A 20,186-nucleotide genomic window follows, 5' to 3' on the forward strand; every position below is an offset into this window, starting at 1 on the left:
TGAGTGTTCTACCTACCATTCTCCCAGCCTCTTCCCCCCACCCCCCATCATGCAGCTCATGATTCAACACTCTGGATGGGGCAAGAGAGAAATGAGCCTCTTTGGCAGCAACTATACAGCTCAGGAGGCCAGGTGCTCACTAATTCACTCTTACTTTCCCCCACACGAGAATTCAGGGGCTGAGAAGATCTCCCTTGGCCCTAAGCTGTGCTGCCTCAGGGAAGGAGTGAACTTAAACTGTTCCTGTTATTCTCTCCCATGCATCTACACTGGTATTTTTTCCCCAGTGGTGTGCTGGAAGCTTGGGCTTCCACAAAGGCTCTCTCTTCTATCAGTGGTTGTCTGTGACAGTGCTTTCCAGGGCTCCTAAAATTGTGACTGAGTGGCCAGGAGGGGCTAGAGTTGGTTCCTAGGCCACTGCAAGTTCCACAGCCAGGACCAAGGTCTGCACGCCTATTATCCGACGCACAGGTGGGTGACACTCCTCTCACGTCCCTTGCAGAATGGTGCTAGATCCCATGGCCCCCACAAAGGCACTCCTGTCCATGGGTGGATGCCAGATTGTTGTTGTGAGGGAACATGATGAGAGATGTCTTATTCGGCCTTGATGCTGATGTCACTCCTGTTCCTGTGTTTAAAAATTGGGGGACCATACATACTACTTTTTTTGTCTTTATGTTTAACAATTCTTAGAATAAGCAAAAATAACTTAGAACTTGCTCCAGGAAATGCTTTCTTCTGAAAGACAAGACTTTGAACCAGCTATAATAGCTTGCTCATCAAAGTCTGTTTCAAGACCCTTGCTTCACTGGGACCACCAGCCCAAAATTATAATATCATTAAACTCTGCCCAATCCCAAGCAGTTTCTTACCTTGCATGAGCTGCCTCAAAATCATCCAACTCAGGCCCTAAAACTCTATAAATATTATCCCTGAATTTATCCATTTTGAGACACCACTAAAACTCTGTTAAATTGGTGTTCTCTTTCACTACAGTAAGTCTATTCAACCTAGCTTTCCTTGGTCAACAGGTTATTCTGGTGGTTCTTTAGGGGAACTGACAGCTGTGAATGGGAAAAATGGTGTCTATGCATTCTTTTTCTTACTGTAGCCTCAGAAGAACATGGTTCTACAGTGAGCTGACCAAACGAGAATGTTGTCAATTGAGCTATTTACCAGTTCAACCACTGATGGCATTGAAAGTCAAATTTCCCCAACAGAATCATTAATCTCAGGATTCAAAAGGACTTGAAATTTATCTAATCCAATCCATCTGCTGGATACACATGGAGAATAGGCTCAAATCTGGGCTCAACTTAGAGTAAAAATTTTCCCTATACTCCTGACGGGGCCCCTTCAGGAGTGTAAGTAAGGTTTTGAGGTTTCCTCTCTACTTCCGCATCTCTTCTTTTCATTCTCTTCCTTTCCCCAGTCTGTCTTCCCTCTTTGCAGACAACTAGAGGAAGTATCATTCCTCCATCATGTTTTGATGTAGGGACCCTGTGTTGCCACAGTGTTTTTAGGGCTGGGTATTTTCAACAAAAAGTATTTTAAAAAGACCTCCCACTCCAGTAAGCTAACATGTGGTTTCTATTATCTGAAAGGTCTCATTAGCAGACGATAATACAAAGTCCATCTCCCATCTTTGAAGCCGAAAGAAAGGGAGGCTTAAATTTTGGGAGTACAATCTCGTACATAGTGGAACAAACTTCCTGGCAGTCTAGGCTTTCCTAGTCACCTCACCTCAAAAATTTTAGAAGGATTGAGGGAAAAAATTATTTTATCTTGTCTTTACTGGAAAAACAACAAGATGGGAGGGTTCTGGATTAGAAGGGTTTTTTTTTTTTTTTTAAGACATTTGTCTTTTAGCCAATTTATCCTCTTAAAAATGTGATTACCAGATCCTTAGTACATGTTAATTAACTTGAAATGTCACTGACCTGAAATGAAAAATATAATTGATAGTAACTTTAAAAACAATTCACAAGTTGTCATTAATTAGTGAGAAAAAAATCTGTATATGCACATGTGACAAAGGTAACTGGAAATCTTTATAAATGAAAGTAAAAAGAAGTTGCACATGGCTCTAAAGAGTTTCCCACTAGACTCTGACTGTGTCAAGATGGAGTATTATACAGAGCTGGTGACCCTTTCGTGAGTCTCGGGGTTTCTTTTTCTTTCCCACTGTTGACTACTTGCTTCTCCCACATCACAGATAATTTACAACAGATGATTTCTTTATATAGCCTTTATTTTTTATGCTGTGATAAATGTTGATGTATCCCATATTATTTTGAATTATAGAGTTTAGTGATCCACCCCCAGACAGTTTTTACACATTAAGAAGTCTACATACACATGTGTGGGAGCATGTGTTTACATTAACACTCATTATGTTACAGTGACACTCATTATGACACTGCATTGAGTTCAGATTTTTTCTAAACTGCAGCAAAATGTGAACATTCTAAACTGAAGTCTGAAATACAGAAACAGCCCGTAGACTTCAGTTTTTAACCAGACCCAACATGTTGTTTCTAAATTTTGTTTTTTAAAAAACTAATTTGTGTTTTATGTGCAAAATAATTAGACTTTTGGGTATTTGTTAGTTTACTCTCAACACGTAAAGAAATTGAGGTGGTTTACAAAAATGCAGACAATGAAAGAAGGGAAAATTAGGAGCTCCAAATACATTTTGCACAAGATTTTTCCCAGTTTAAAAATGCACTACAGGTTTAGCTCGGAGCCCTAGAAGTCAGTTTTTTTTTCTTTTTCTATTTTACATGTAACTCTAATACTAAATGAACAAGTTTTTTAAAAATAGCATTCAAAATTCATTCATAAAAATTCAGATTTTCTAATAATGATTTGACGTACATTAACTAGTTTAAAAGTTTATTGCTTTCCTTATAAATATACATTAAAAATTCTGTCAGAATCACAAGCACCTCCGTGAAATATGATTACATTTACTCACTCCCTCCCTCTTTATACACATCTCCAGTCTTCTCAGTGTTTATAAGTGGATCGTAAAACTGACAAGAGAGCAGTCTTCATCTTGTATGACTTTGGCAAATCATTCCAAGTCGAAAGAAATATTACCTATAATGTCAAATTTATTTTTAAATGTATCTGTTTTGCAAGACTCTGATTTAAAAATTGCATAATGATCAAACATGATATTCTGTATTTGAGCTTGTTTAAGAAAGTGTGTCATAAGAATCTCTTATTAAATGAATAAAGGATTTTGAAATAGAATGTGCATCATCACGCAATCTTAAATGTCTGGAGCAAAACTGTAAAAGTCATTTAATCCAAGAACAAAATAGACATTTTAATTAACTATTTATCCTCAAATATAAGGAACAATATCATGGCATCCCTTCATTTTTGTCTTCTGTTGACTTCTTTGCCTCTTACCATCCTTCCCCAAACCATAACTGTGATTATCCTTTAAAAGCCTTGAAGATGCTTTTACTTCTTCTGGAACTACACAATCCCCCTGGTAAACACTTAAGTAAACTTAAGAGTGTTTGAGCGCATTGGCTCTGAAACCAGACTGTCAAGGATAGACTCCAAGTGCTGTCACTTCCTCTAGTGCCTGCCAGCAAGTTACCTAACTTTCCTGTGCCTCAGTTTCCATATCTGTAAAATAGGAATTATCTCAGAAGTTGACATAACAATTAAATGAGTTAATAAGTGTAAAATACTTAGAAACACTGCTTGGCACACAGTAACTGTTTAATACATTTTTTAAAACATCATTTTGATAATGACTTTAAAGATTAACTTTGTAGCAGTGGCTCCCAAATTTCTGTCTCTATCCCTGTCTTCTAGTTTTCTTAATTTTAACAACGTCAAATTTTGTTGAAAAATAACAAAATTTGGTCTTATCTTTATATAAATCCATGCTACACTCACCAATAAGACATTTATTTAATACCTGTTGTAAGCCGGATACTTTTTCTTTTCTGGTATTAGGGTTATAGAGACAAATAATTTTTGTTCTGTATTGAGTAAGAAAAGCAAGTAAAGAAGTGGTTACACTACAATGTGAGAAATATTTGGATTGAGCTGTATAGGGGCTATAAAAGTACTGAAGAGATTTGTTTAAATCAGACTTTTGCTCAAACACTGTGAGTTATCTATTGATGTATAACAAATTACCCTGAAATCTGGCAGCTTAAAGCAATAAACATGTATTATTGCAGAGCTTCTGTGGGTCAGGATCTGGGCACAGCTCAGCTGGATCTTCCGGCTCAGGGTCCCTCATAGGCTGCAGTCAGGGTGTGGGCAGGGCCTGCAGTGGCCTCAGGGCTCAGCTGAAGAAGGATCTGCTGCTAGGCTCACTCATGTGGTTGTTGGCAAGATTTATTTGCTCACTGATTTGGGGGCTAAGGGTCTCAGATTCTGGTTGTTGGCTGGACTGGTTTCAGAACCAATGCACCTGAAACTCTGGTACTTAATTGTTTACCCCCTAATTAGCTGTATCATTTGCAACTATTTTCTCCCATTCTGTAGGTTGTGTTTTTGTTTTGTCAGTAGTTTCCTTTGCTGTGCAAAAACTTCTGAGTTAAATGGGGTTCCATTCATTTTTGCTTTTATTTCCTTTGCATTAGGAGACAGATGCAAAAAATGTTGTCATAATTTATGTCAAAGAGTGTTCTGCCTGTTTTCCTCTAGGAATTTTATGGCTTCTGGTCTTACATTTAGGTCTTTAATCCATTTCGAGTTTATTTTTGTATATGATGTTAGAGAATATTCTAGTTTTATTCTTTTACAGGTAGCTGTCCAGTTTTCCTAGCCCCACTTATTGAAGAAATTGTCTTTTCTCCGTTGTATATTCTTGCCTCCTTTGCTGTAGGTTGACTGTAGGTGTGTGGGTTTATTTCTGGACTTTCTATCCTGTTCCATTGATCTATATGTCTGTTTTTCTGTTTTGATTACTGTAGCTTCATAGTACAGTCTTAAGTCTGTACTTCAGGGTCTTTTGTGTTTCCATAAAAATTTTAAAATTATTTGTTCGAGCCCTGTGAAATATGCCCTTGGTATTTTGGTAGGGATTGTGTTGAATCTGTAGATTATCTTGAGTAGTATGGTCATTTTAACAATACTAATTCTTCCAATCCAAGAACATGGTATATCATTCCATCTGCTTGTGTCATGTTCAGTTTTTTTCATCAGTGTCTTACAGTTTTCTAAGTATAGGTCTTTTACCTCTTTAGGTAGTTTATTCCTAGGTTTTTTTTTATTATTTTTGATGTGATGGTAAATGGGATTGTTTCCTTAATTTCTCTTTCTTATAGTTTGTTGTTAGTATATAGAAATGTGTCAGATTTCTGTATGTTAATCTCGTATCCTGCAACTTCACTGAATTCATTGATGAGCTCTGGTAGTTTTCTGGTGGCATCTTTAGGTTTCCTTTTACTTCTGTTTCTTGTCTGATTGCTGAGGCTAGGACTTCCAGTACTTTGTTGAATAAAAGTCACAAGAGTGGGCATCCTTGTCTTGTTCCTGATCTTAGAGGAAATGCTTTCAGCTTTTCACCAGTGAGTATGATGTTAGCGGTGGGTTTGTCATATATGGCCTTTATTATGTCAAGATATGTTCCCTCTGCACCCACTTTGGTTAGAGTTTTTATCATAAATGGATGCTGAATTTTGTCAAAAGCTCTTTCTGTATCTATTGAGATGATCATATGGTTTTTATTCTTCAATTTGTTAATGTGGTGTATCACATTGATTGATTTGCAGGTATTGAAAAATCCTTGCATTCCTGGGATAAATCCCACTTGATCATGGTGTTCATTTAATGTATTCTTGGATTTGGCTTGCTAATATTTTTTATTTTATTTATTTATTTTTTAAACTTTTTGTTGGGGGAAGATAATTAGGTTTATCTACATCTGTATCTTTTTTTTTTTTTTAATGGAGGTACTAGGGTTTGAACCCAGGACCACATGCATGCTAAGTATGTGCTCTACCACTGAGCTCCACCCTCCCCCTGGCTTGCTAATATTTTGTTGAGGATTTTTGCATCTATGTTCATCAGTGATCTTGGCCTGTAACTTTCTTCTTTTTTTAGTGACATCTTGGTCTGGTTTTGGTATCAGGGTGATGCTTAGAATGAGTTCGTAAGTGTTCCATCCTCTACAATTTTTGGAATTGTGTGTTCACAATCAATAAAATTAAATATAAGTAAAAATTCAGTTCATCACTTACACTAGTCACATTTTAAGTGCTCACTAGCCCTGTGTGACTCTTGTCCGGTACAGATATCAAACGTGTCCATTATCACAAAAACTTCTGTGGACAGCACTGTCTTGAGGAAGAAGAAAAGTTTAATCCATTCACAGATCTTGAGATGTCACCTTGGGATATCAGACAGCCAGCATGTGTAGAACTTTCCTTTATGTTACTACTTATAGCCGTCTAATTTTAGAAGCTTAGTGATCTGAGATTACATATTATCGTATTCATCCATTCATTAATGCAATGAAATTACCACCAAGTGTATTTCCCATCTGAGTTTTTAAATTTCCCTTCACATTTTGCTTTTTGTTTGTTTGTTTTTCTTTTATGTTTTGTTTTGTTTTATTTGATTTTTGTTGTTGCTCCAAGAAAAACTACTTTCAGCATCATACAGATTTTTGCTCTGGACAGTATGGCTTCAATCCATAGAAGAGAAGAATCCACTCACTTTACAAGCCCCCGGCTGAGCAACTTTGTCAGTAACCTAGATCTGCCTAAAATTCTGTGGTTGCCTTTCTTACAGTCCAATTTCTGATCCATGGACTCCTTTTACTTAATTCACATTGATACTAATTTATGTCAGTTATATAAAATAACCTGTTAACTCTCCTGCTATGCTCTCAAGGGCTATGCTCTCAAGGATTCCTTAAAGGATAGGTTTTAAATTTTTAAAAATATATTTAAGACTTATTTAATAGAGCACTTTATAAGCAGAAAAAGATCATGGAGGCATAGTAGGATAAAGGATACATCCAGAATTTAAATTTTGCTCTTAGAAGAGTAAAGGAGCTTTTATTTTTAGTTTAGGATAACTTTTAATTGAAGCTGTTCTACACTTTGCTGAGTCAATTGCTAAGTTTCTTCCTTTCACAAACTCTGCCAATTAAGCACAGGGGACAAGTTACAAAAGGGTGGGGCGGAATGAACATACTTTTTTTAAAAAACTTGAGGAACAAAGGGATTTTGTTTTACATAAGTATGTGCGTGTGTACTGTAAGCATTTTGCAGCCACCTTGAGCCAGAGACAATTACAAAATTGCTTGTAAGATCCGGATCTTTTTTCTTACAGATTAAGTTTAAGTTTTAGTTAGAGTTTTTCCTTTCTTTTCTTTTAATAAAATATACAGAACACAAACCACAATTCAGCAAACTTGTTATTATACTAACTAATGAAATAAATAGAAGACTTTAGTTGCCTTAGGTAATCAGGTCCAGGGAGTGGGTTGCAACAATTTTTTAGCCACAGTTTGGACTTTAGATTATAAACACGGCTCAATGGAAAAATAAGAGGGAGAGCGGGAGGGGTTTTCATCCTGGAGGTTTAGTAAGAGTTCAGTTTTGTTTTGTTTCTTTTAGTGTAAATGTGGTAAAGCCCAATTTGTATCAAATAAGAGAAGAAAACTTCATTTTCAAACGGTTTACATGACCTTCAGACATTGAAAAAGTAGACATTCTTGGTATACATGTTATTCGTCAATAAGAAAAAAAACAAAGAAGCCATAGATTCTTTTTTTTTTTAATTGAAGTATAGTCAGTTTACAGTGTTATGTCAATTTCTGGTGTACAGCATAACGCTTCAGTCGTACATATACATACATATATTCATTTTCATATTCTTTTTTGTTATAAGTTACTGCAAGATATTGAATATAATTCCCTGTGCTATACAGTATAAACTTGCTGTTTATCTGTTTTATATATATTAGTTAGTATCTGCAAATCTCGAACTCACAATTTATCCCTTCCCACCACCTTCTCCCTCTGGTACCTATAAGTTTGTTTTCTACATAGATTCTTGAATGCGTAGAATTTAAGACAAAAAGCTGTATCTCAAGTATATATTTTTAAATGACTAGATTATAATGTTTTGTTTACTAACCATTTCTCCTCCTAGGAGGTGGGCAGGCAAAGGAGAAACTAAACAAAATCCATGTTGTTACTACACATTCACACCCTTAAAATCACTGCTGTCTTATGGCTCCAAGTGATTCTGCAAGTTGCTCCAATTTCAGAAAGTAAAAACCCTGTCCTAGCTAAGAGTTGAAATCCAATGTATTTAAGGAAAAATCAAATTGGCTTCTGTAGATGTTTGCTTCTTACTATTTGTTCTCTGTTTGTTACTAATATTTCAATTTGGTAGATCTCTAGAAAGCAGGGGACTCCAGAATTTCTGTCTTTATAGGAAGAGCTTAGATATTCCTTCCAGTTACAAGCAGGGGGCTAGAGACCCTGCATTTGCAAAAGCAAACCCACAGTTGGTATGTTTACTTAGAGTAGCTTTGTGGAGGGAGTAGGGGTTGATGGAAATAATGGGGATGACTAAAGTTCCTCCAGACAACCCTTGGAATGGTCTCTGTTCAAGGGTGTAAATTGCAACAATGGTGGAATCTCTATAAATCAACAACTTGTTTATCCAACCTTATCAGTGAGTGAACTGTTACCATCACTAAATTTTCCAGATAACTAGAGCCAAGTACTTGAAGCATTGAAACTTTTTTTGCTAACCATTTTAATGAAAATGTTCCTTAAAGATATTTCATACTACTTAAATAATTTGGCAAAAAATAATTAACTTTATGATGATGACTAGGCTTCTCAAGTTGAAATCCGTGACTCAGCGGTACTCACATTATCAATAAGAACTCTTGTTCAGTAGACAAAGGCCAGAAACACTCCCTGAATACCTGTTACACACCAGGCCTAGAACGAGTGAAAATGCTAAGCAATCTAACAGCGAAGACAGAAATAGTGTCATCAGTGACCCAAGCCTGCGTAAGATGTGGGCAAGTAGCCCAGTGGAGCACCCGCATCCAGTCTGAGACAGTCCTGCACTAAAGAAAAACAGGTCGCTAGGCTTTAAAAGCCTTTATGCCTGTTTTTCTAAGTAGTTCTTCTGTTCCGACTTCACAAACTGCCTGTTGTCCCTTCATTCCTATTAACTCCTTAAAGCCAAACACCATGTCTTACTCATCTTTGTTTCTTAATGCTGAGTGAAAGTCCTGGCAAGTTTGTTGAATGCTTTTAGTCAAATCTTTGTTAATGTTTCCAGTAGTCCTACTCCCTCAGTGTTCTAGGCTATGCTACAGAACTGCTGCTGGTAGGGCATTAGATAGGTGAACGTGAGACCGGTGTGGTGGTAGCGTCTGGTGTCCCCAGGAGGCAGAGCAGTAGTGACAGCTGCAGGTACACACGAGGAATGAGATGCTCACATGACTGGCTGCAAGGACACATTCAAGATACAGCCCTCTTCAGGGCCAGCAGGAGGCAGAATCGGGAAGTCAGCATAGTGTGTGTCTTCAGCCTTTCACTCATCTTCTCCTCAATGCTCTTCCTTCAGTGCCCTCAGCTCTTCATCACTCCTTGGCCGGCATTAACAGGCCACAGTTCCCACAGATTATAGACAGAGGGCCACGCCGGAGATTCAGCTCCGGCGCTGGCACTGTGGTCAGAGCTTACCATCTGAGGCCATGGTGGCCAAGGTAGTTAATGGAGTTGGCCCTCCTTTTCCTTGTTTGTAAAGTATGAGGGTTGAGCTAGGTGGTCTTGTAGCTCTTAACCTGTTCTGACTTTCTGTGAAGTAGAATATGAGGCTGTTTGAGTCCAAACCCATCACTGGGATAATGGCAGAAGGCAGAGGGCGAGGTGGAATTTGAGATTTTGCAAAGGAATATAGAAGTTTCTTTACTAACTAGATGTGGGGCTGAATGAGAGATGGGGGGGATCAAATATGGCTAGGATAATGATGGAATCATTTTATAGACATTGGGAAGTCTGTCAATTTGAAGGTTGTATTATAGGGGATAAGAAGGTATTTTAATAATGGTCATGTTCAGTTAGCTACGTCCTGCTAATATTTACAGGCATACCTCAGCAATATTGTGTTCGGTTCCAGACTGCTGCAATAAAATGAATATAGCAATAAAGGAGTCACACACATTTTTTGGTTTCTCAGCACATATGAAAGCTATGTTAACACTATACTGTAGTCTATTAAATGTGAAATCACTTCAGACTTTTCTTCTGCAGCTTCCTCGCCTCTCTCGGCCTTCATAGAAATGAAGAGGCTTAGGGCCTGTTCTGGATGAGGCTGCGGCTGAAGGGAATGCTGTGGCTGGTTTGATCTTCTGTCCAGACCACTCAGACTTTCTTCATATCAGCAACAAGGCTGTCTTGCTTCTTTTTCACTCATTTGTTCATTGGAGTAGGACTTTTAATTTCCTTCAAGAACTTTTCCTTTGCTTTCACGACTTGGCTATTTGGCACAAGAGACCTAGCTTTTGGCCTATCATGGCTTTCAACAAGCCTTCCACACTGAAATTAATCATTTCTAGATTTTGATCTTAAGTGAAAGACGCTTGACTCTTTTACTTCAAGACTTAGAGGCCATTATAGGGATATTAATTGGACTAATTTTAATATTGTAGGAAATAGGAGGTCTTAGGAAAGAGAGGTGGGGGTGGGGGGGGCAGCTGGTTGGTGGGGCAGTCAGAAGACACAGCGTTTATTAAGTTTGCCTTCTTATATGGGTGTGGTTCATGGTGCCCCAGAACAATTTTAATAGTAAGATCACCAGTCGTGGATCACCACAACAAATATACTAATAATGAAAAAAATTGAAATATTGTAAGAATTACTAAAATGTGACACAGAGACACAAAATGACAAACCAAGGCATGGAGACACCCTAGGGCCTCCACTCAGAGCCTGGGGTCTTTGATCTCCCTTAGAATCACTGAGTGTTAGAGAAATAAGGGGCCTTAGAAATTGAAGTACCTTGTCTTTGAGAACTTAGGTGTGTGTGAGACTCAAAAAAAAGAATGGTTCAAGGGAAAATTTTGCTATATGCCAAAAATAATGTCCTAGAATGAGGCTGCAGGAGGCTGTGCTGTCTTCCCCATATTCCTTAGAAAGAGTCCTGGAAGTACTCTCAGAGCTGATGCTGAGATTCCCAGGTTTAAGTGCTCATTCTATACATAATGCTATTGTTTAACAAGTAAAAGGAACATAGGCAGAAAGCAGTGGCCAGAATCTCCTCCTCTATACGCCAGAATTCGTTTCTTAATTCTAAAAACTAAACTCTTGAAGTAACTTACTAGCATCTGTCCTAACCTGATCTTAGAGCAGTTGTCTTCTGCTTAATGTTTACCTTGTTTATACTTCCAATATTCTAATGTTAGAATGTTTGCAAGAGTGTCAAACATTCACAATATAGTCAAGTAAAATACAAGTTTTTTCATCTACATAGTCCAAATATGCTTTTTCATTAAGTTTTAAGTTCAAGAACTATATACCATTGTGACATTAAACAGTCAAGTCAGTCTTACCGCTTTCTTTCTTTTATTGAAGTATAGTTGATTTACAGTATTGTGTTAGTTTCAGGTGTACAGCAGAATGACTCAGCTGTAGATATATTTTTCAGATTATTTTCCATTATAGGTTATTACAAGGTATTGAATATAGTTCCTGGTGCTATACAGTAAATCCTTGTTGATTATCTATTTTATGTATAGTGGTGTGTATCTGTTAGTCTCTCATACTCCTATTTATGCTTTCCCCATTCCCTTTACCCTTTGGTAACCTTAAGTTTGTTTTCTATGCCTGTGAGTTTCTGCTTAGTACACACATTCATTTGTGTTATGCTTTAGATTCCACATGTAAGTGACATCATGTAATATTTATCTTTCTCTGTCAGACTTTGAGATTTTTTCTTGTTTCTTGAGGAAGGCCTGTGTCACTATGAATATTCCTTTTAGAACTGCTTTTGCTGCATCCCATAGATTTTGTGTGGTTCTGTTTTCATGGTCGTTTGTCCCAAGGTATTTTTAAATTTCCTCTTGACTTCATCAGTGACCCACTGGTGTTTTTGGTAGCATGTTGTTTAGTCTCCATGTGTTCATTGTTTGTCTATTTTTCTTTCCATGGTTGATTTCTGGTTTTATGCCATTGTGGTCAGAAAAGATGACTGAAATAATTTCCGGCCTCTTAAATTCGTTGAGACTTGTTTTGTGACCTAGTATGTGATCTATACTAGAGGATGTTCCAGGCAGGCCCACTTGAATGTGTGGTCTGGTTTTTTGAGGTGTAGTGTCCTATAGCTATCAATTAATTTCACCTGGTCTATTGTGTCATTTAGGACCTCTGTTGCCTTATTGATTTTCTGTCTAGACAACCTGTCCATTAATGTTAGCAGGATATTAAAGTCTCCCATTGTTGTTGTATTCTTGTCAATTTCTCCCTTTATGTCTCTTATTATTTGTTTTTCAAACTTAGGTGCTCCTATATTGGGTGCATATATTTAAATGAGTGTAATATCCTTTTCTTATATTGATCCCTTTTTCATTATATAATACCCTTTTTATCTTTCCTTATGGACTTTGTTTTAAAGTCTGTTTTATCTGATACAAGTATTGCTAGGCCTGCTTTCTTCTTGTTTGTTTTCATTTACATGGAGTATCTTTTTCCATCCTCTCACTTTCGATCTCTGTGTGTCTTTCACCCTGAAGTGAGTCTGCTGTAGATGGTATATTGTAGGTTCTTGTTTTTTAATCCAATCTGCCACTCTGCCTTTTGATTGGAGCATTTAGTCCATTGACATTTAAAGGAATTACTGATAGGTATGTACTTATTGCCATTTTAAACCTGTTTTCCTGTTGATTTTGTGGTTCTTCTTTATTCATTTCTTCTTTTTGTTTTTCATTTTGCACTTTGATGGTTCTTTTGTATTATACTTGAGTTTCTTTCTTTTTGTTTTTTGTGAATCTAGTGTATGCTTTTAATTTGTGGTTACCTTGGTTTTCAAGTATGTTGACCCAGGGTGGTGGGTCTAGCTCAGTGGTAGAGCACATGCCTAGCATGCACAAAGTCCTGGTTCAATCCCTGGTACCGCCATTAAAAATGAATAAATATGTAAATCTAATCCCCACCCCAACAAGAAAAAAACAAAAAATCAAATATGTTGACCCCTAACTGTATCTACTTGCTTTAAACTGTTAGTCATACAAGCTTGAACACTTTCTTAAAAAATTTATATTTATAGTTTCCTCCCCCACACTTTGTGATTTTGATACCATATTTTACATCTTCTTATTTATCCTTTTGCTGTTAATTGTAGTTATAATTTTTGCTTTTACAAAAATTTTTTGATTGATTTTTAGTCTATATACTGGCTTATTTAAGTGATTTTCAGTCCTTTTATATATTTGCCTTTCCTATTGTGATTTTCCCTTCCTATAGATTCTTCTTTCTTTCCTATTTAGAGAAGACCCTTCAATATTTTTTTAGGGTAGGTTTAGTATTGCTGAATTCTTTTAGTTTTTGCTAAATGTTTTTGGTGCAAGGGCTGTTTTTGGTATGGATGCTACTAGCCACGTCTAATGTTTTTGGTGCAAGGGCTATTTTTGGTATGGATGCTACTAGCCACATCTTTCCTCAGTGTGCTGGCTGTCATCCCCTGATAGGGAGTGTGGTGTCCGGTCCCTGTGGTGGCATATGCTCCCCAGTTGTTGGAGTAGAAGCCCTGAGGTCAGGTTCTATAAGGTTCTATTTCCTTGAGTGCCTGCCCAGACCCAAAGGAGGTGACTGCTGAAACAGATGAGGCCCATGTGGTCACAGCAAACCTGTGCACCACCTGTGCAGGTGTCTGCAGTTCTGCTCAGAATCAGCCCAAGGTCACATCCATTTCTCCCTTGTGTTCGTCCAGACCTAGTGCTAGACTATGGTGTGGAGTGGGCTGGTGCCAGGGGCTGGGGTCCTGTGGCTGCAGGAATTGTGGTGGCTGTGCTGTCACCTGGGGCCTGGGCTGCCTCTGTGGGAGACCTCTCCGGGGACCTGTTCGTGCCAGCTTTGGCTCTCAGCTGCCATGTGGGGTCAGGAGAGCTGGTGTACTCCCTCCGGGAAACGAACCACTGTGTACTCTTCCCCAGGGGCTCTCCACCCGAGACTCAGCACCCAGCCACTGTGTGTTTCTGTGACATTACCGATTGCATGTGCTAAGTCCACCAGGGTTGGACCCACCCCTACTGTGTAAGCGGAGCCCTTTGTCACTGTGGTCAGCTCTAGACCCACTCCCCAGGGCCCCCATGCTATTGCATGAAGGTAGATTGAGTCCTCTCCCAGGGTCTGTCTGCCAGAGATTCAGTGCTTAGCCACTGCACATATTTGTATGCATGCTTCAGAAGCTTACAAATGCTGGGAAGTGTGGCAAGCCAGCTGTCAGTCTCCCTTTGCCCTGATTGTTAGCAAGCCAGCATGCACACTCGTAAGTAGAGTTTGGGCTTCTGCAGCCCTGCTAGCTGTCCCAGTGGATTTCCCAGCAGACAAGGGATTTCCAGGAGGACCGTGTGGACCTTTTCTTCTTTACAGACCCCTCCCAGGAGTGCCAGTCCTGTATTGATGCCTTTTTTTCTGTCCTACCTGGTTACATGGAGATCTTTCTTGCAGCTGTACAGGAGATCTTCTGCCAGTTTCCAGTTGGTTTTCTGTGAGAATTGTTCCACAGGTGTATTTTTGATGTGTTTGTGGGAGGTGGTGAGCTCCATGTCCTCCTACTCCGCCATCTCTTGATCTGCCTCTAGACATAACTCTTTCTTGAAGGAAAACCATGCTCTAAAGCCTAGGTATGAATAAGGGGGAAAATGAACTTGGAATGCACCAAAATAGCAGCAGACTTCTCTCTAAAATCTATTTCAGGGAATTTCAGTCCCATTCAGGGTAACATAATCACCCAGAACTCACGAGCTTTGTGCTCGGTAGGGCAGAGTATGGTCTGCTTCCCAGCAACTTGGTGACACCGTTAGGCGCCTGCCGAACCAGGTTCCGTGGCTGACGGAGCGTGTCACTCCGGCATTGCTGGGGAAGTAGTCTGGAGTGCCCAGAAAACCCAGAAAAATCTTTTCCTTGATTCCAAGCCCTTGATATTCAAGTGATAAGTGATTGAAGAGACTTCCTGAGTAGTTCAGAGCTTCCTAGGAAAGGCATAAATTTTATCAAGTTTATTGTGAGAATCTTTGCTGTGGAGCCATTCATGTTCTTCCTTTTGGTTATCTCAGCTGAGCTACAATACTCAGGAAGCTACGGTCGTAAGGTTAAGTGCCCCGTGGTCCTATCCCAGGGACCGAATCGACTGTGCTTTCCCTCACATTTTTATACCAGATAAGATTAAAATGAGCATCAGGGACAGCCTTGAAGGGAACATCAGTGTGTTTTAAATGAGCAAATTGCATTCAGAGAAAGATGGAGGCAGTGTTGCAGTGTGGTTCAGGTTGGAGCGTGGGGCCGTAGGAGGACAGTCTCATGCCCTGTATCTTGGTGACTACAGAGGTGTAAGAGCTTCTAGTTTAGCAGTGAAGAAAAGGTCTTAACACAGGAGGGCTGCCTCCTTGAGTCATTTGCCAATTGCCACTCAGAAGGGAAGTGTCTGCTTTGCCAGACACAGGCATGGGAAAAGACCAGGGCTAGGGGCACACCACAGGCAGTACCAGAAACAGTGCAGGAGCTCCAGCCTCATCAGCAGAATTACCATCCTTCTTCCATGCAGGTGGCAGGGGCCAGGCTACTGGTCACCTCCAGGGTCTCTCAGAAGTCAGTCAATGTGGAAATGAAGAAATGTCTAAACAGTTACAAAAATGTTGGTACATTTTTAATATTTACATTTAGCAAATTATTGCCTTTAAAGCACACCAGAAAAAAAACATAAAAATAGTAATTATGGAATTTATGAAAACTGTTAAAAGTCCTGGTGCACTATGGATGGTGTGGTCCTGATAATAGGATACAAGTTTAAAGTGCTCCGATGGGGATTGTCCTCTTTGGGTCCTTTCGGTGCAATCCCAGACCTAATATTCATGCTTACACTTGAGACCCTTCACGACTGTGAAGCCCAGGCAAGACGGCTCCCTGAGCGCCCCACGAAGGATGCTGTTTACCTCTCTCACGTGTTCCTAACTGGAAATCTGTCCTTAACCATACGCCTGTCACACCACCTGCTCCAACTTACCGTGATGTTGTAAAGGAGGCAAAAAGACGATTCGCAAGGAACCAAAAGGATTTTAGAATGTAAGTTGACTCCATACTATTGTTAAATATAAAATCGTAAACTCTTTTACAGCTGGAAGTGACCACAGAAATTATCTACAACTCAGCTCCTTATTGTACTGATGAGGAGTCTTATAGACTCAGAGATCTTTCCAGATCCGTGGCAGAACCATGGCAAGTGGCAGGGATTGAAGGAAGGAAGGAAGCTTTGCTGCAGTCTGGGTGGGGGGAAGCACCCCATGTAGAGAGACAAGAAGAGAGATCCAGGGAATAGAGATCATTTACAAAGATGAGCCCTAGAAGAGGAACAGAAAGGATGTCTGCAGTAGAAGGAGTGCCTTGCAGCTGGGATGGCAGCAGGAGTGGTACTGAGGAAAGCAAGGCAGGGAGGTCTTTTGTAATGTTTTCTTGGGGAAACATTTTGAATTTTTTTGTGCTTAATTAAAATGATTACTCTTGGCCAGTTCTGCTATTCTTATGTGCCAGGAAATTAAAAATGGCTTAATGATAATGTCCATCAATTTTTATGAGAACAAATTGTCAGGGTTCAATTCTTTGACGATATCAAGGTCACTGCATAGCTGTATTATTGCCTTGATGGGGAGAAAGGATGGACATCCTTCCCTTTGGGTACCTCATGCTGTTCAGGAAACACATTAAAGAGAGGTAAACAGAAGAGGTAAACAGCTCAGTCCTGTCCAGCAGGCAGGACAAAAGTCTGAGCCTCTCCTTTCCCCGGGTCCCGCTCCCCACCCGCTGCCATACAGGCACGCACATGTACGTGCACAGGTGCAGGCAAGTGCGCGCACGCACACACAGCTTTTACATTTCCTGTTCTCTGTGGGAAGAACTGGGATGGGTTCCTTGTAAAAGGGCCTGTGTGGAAGCAGCAGGGTGGGGTCCAGGCCATACTCTGGTGACATGGGTGATGCCTTTGGCATGTGTTTATAAGAGGGGATGTGCTGGGGGATTCCTTATACCAAGTAGTGCATTGGGAGGGGACACTGAAGAACTGTTTTTTAAGGGACTTTTGCTGATACATGGAAGTCAGTAAATTGTTGATTTATTCTTTCTCAGTTAGAACTGCCTGCTTTATTTTAAAATGTAACTTCATACTTTGGTTTTATAGAGAAAAGCACATAATTAATGAAGAAATAAAACTACTAAGACAGCGACAGGAAAGAATTAACAAGGAGATTCATAGGTTTGTCTCTTTTTTTTTCTTTTTTATTGAAGCGTAGTTGATTTGGAAGGTTGTGTTAGTTTCTGGTGTACAGCATAGTGATTCAGTTCTACATATATATTTTTTCATATTCTTTTTCATTATAGGTTATTACAAGCTATTGACTATAATTCCCTATGCTAAACAGTAGGACCTTGTTGTTAAGTTTGTATCTTATGCAATTTGTAGTGCTTAAAAGCATTGTCATTGAACAAATGTGTTACATGAGACCTCAGTGGGCTTATTATGTGAAGACATGTTAGCCTGGATATCTGCAGAGCTTTTCTACTTGGTAGTTCCTCTAGAGTCACACTGACTTTTTGCTTTATCCACATTAGCGCTTACCTTACTAATTTAATTGCTAAACATTGCCACCATCTCCTTTTACTCTACCAGACATAGGACTTAAGTTGAGGACCTTTAAAAAAACAGACCCATAACCATGCCTTGCCATGGGGAAGGTGTGGACTAGAAAAACAAGCTACTTGGCTGGTCTCTGTTGGGCTAGTTCTTTGTCTCCCTGCTGCCCCTGCTGCTTCCCCGATGCAGACATTGTCCCCCACCGAAACCAGGAAAAGTGGGCATATTTAACTTATAGAGTATAAAAAAGAAAACTATTAAGTGTTGGGACCAGCCCACTTCTTCCAGTACATCCACGTAGGTAAGAGTAAATGTCAGACGAGCGCAGCCCTTCACATACGCCCCCGTGGGGGACCCCAGCTCTGTGCCAGCCCTGCTGCCAGACTTCTCACTGCTAGTCTCCCAGTCACACGAGAAGATTCAACGCAGTCCTTTAGAATCTTAGTTCACTTTTCACCAAAAATCTTACCACCCAGCTTTTGCCTTCACAACACCTAAATTATAAGATCTGTCTCCAGGTGACCTTTGCAAGTTCCCCAAAAATCAGATCTGCAGAGGACAGGATTCCTCACCACTCAGGATATGCAGACGGATGCAGACCAGTTTTCAGAGCAACTCACAAGCAGCGCTCAGATATGCTTCCTGCAATGGCGCTCATTAGGGTGCATGACTCCCATCTGCCTGTTAAATTTATAGGCCCAGGTCCTAAGTTTCTGTCTACGATCTTTGAAAAAGAGAGACTCGTGGAAAGGAAAGACAGTCAGAAAGATGAGGGGTTAGATAGTGGCGATGGTTGCAAACCTTTATGAATATACTAAAAACCACTGAATTGTGCATTATAAAAGGGTAGATTTGAGGGTATGTGACTCACCAAGAAAGTTATTTTTTTAAAAGAAAGAGGGAACTGTAAATTGAAAGAGTGAGCTGGAAGGTAGGTTGATTTTAATGAAGTGAGATGAACCAGAGTCTCAGGATGACTTGAAGTCAAGAAGATTCTAAAAGGATGTAACTGAAAAAGGGCACCAAGGATATTTTGGAGTGGATTTCAATAGGACTATTAGCAAGAGACCCAGACTGTAAGAGCCAGATTTGAGGAAAGCGGGGACGGACAGACCCAGAGGGGATTACCAAGTGAGGAGGGAACCTAGGTTGGGGAGGTAACATCAGCAGAGATGAAGCAGAGTGAGTGAGGGGGCATTTGTCATCAGAGAACACGAATGCAGGAGACCCCTCAGAGGCAGCCCGGCTGCGCCCTCAGGGTGCTCTGGACTCAATGCTAAAGAAACGTGGCGTGGGCCTTCTAGGGCATTGGCTAATCCAAACTTGGTGCTTCAGCCGAGGGTATTTGGAATTATCAGAAAATTTCACTTCCTACAAATTTCATGGACTAACTTTTAAAAGTTTCACTTAAAAATTGCCAATGAAATTAATAGCCTTATACCCTTCCTCACTTTTCTTTCTCTCATCTGTGTCTCTTGCTGATGTCTCTCCCTTGTCCCAAGGTCCTGTCCTTCCTTGGCTAGCCTACCTCTGCTTGTCTCTTTATCCGTTGATCTCTGGAAAGGTTCCTGCTGCCTCCTCGATTCAACTTTCTACTCCTTCACCAGTATTTCTGGAATGAGTACTTGGCGCCAGAAATCACGACCAATGCCTAGATCCCAGCCCTCACTGAGCTTACAGTCTAGTCGCACCCTCACCCGTTAGCCTTTTCCATCTCTCCTCCCCCAGTTCTTCCCCCTGCCAGTCCCACTGACTCTCCTCTCCCCGCTGACCCGTCTTAAGGTCTGCACTGGAGCCTGGTGAGTGGACTTAGTTAACTTAGTTAAGGGAGTACTGTGTGAGGCATCTCACTGAAGAGGAAGCTTCACTGCTGGGAGGCGGTGTCACACAGTGGTTACAACTGATGGCTCAAGTCACGCCACTCGGGTTCAAATCCTCTAGCACTTGCTAGTTGTATGACTGTGGACAGGTCACTTAACATATCTGAGCCTCTGTCCTCATCTGTAATATAGGGTAATAGTAGCACCTACTGCCCAAAACTGAATTAATAGATGTAAACTGCTGGCAATGCCCGGCATAAGAAACTCTTCGTAAGTGTTGGTTCTCAGCTGGTGTCAGTACAAAAACAAATTGTTTGGTTACCAATTTTCTCTATTTCATGATTAGACTCCAAGCAAAGGCTACCAAGAAACCTAATGAAGTTAAGAATGATTTTGAGAATTTCCTATTTAAACTGGTAAGTTTCTTTTCTGAAAATTGAGAATTCTCTCTCTAGCTTCTCTTATAGATACTGGAAACTATTTAATAAGCAGTAGATGATT

General features: G+C 39.9%; 1 protein-coding gene across 1 annotated transcript in view; it reads left to right on the top strand.

Moving 5' to 3' along the window:
• Positions 1-20,186, top strand: part of FAM227B (family with sequence similarity 227 member B) — a 195,667-nt gene that overhangs the window by 171,343 nt on the left and 4,138 nt on the right. The window contains exons 14-16 of the mRNA XM_032481224.1: positions 16,227-16,304; positions 17,413-17,487; positions 20,032-20,101. Coding sequence (XP_032337115.1) covers positions 16,227-16,304; positions 17,413-17,487; positions 20,032-20,101 — 223 coding nt within the window. The remainder of the gene's footprint in view (positions 1-16,226; positions 16,305-17,412; positions 17,488-20,031; positions 20,102-20,186) is intronic.

This window comes from Camelus ferus, chromosome 6 (genome assembly GCF_009834535.1).
Source record: "Camelus ferus isolate YT-003-E chromosome 6, BCGSAC_Cfer_1.0, whole genome shotgun sequence".
NCBI lineage: Eukaryota > Metazoa > Chordata > Mammalia > Artiodactyla > Camelidae > Camelus > Camelus ferus.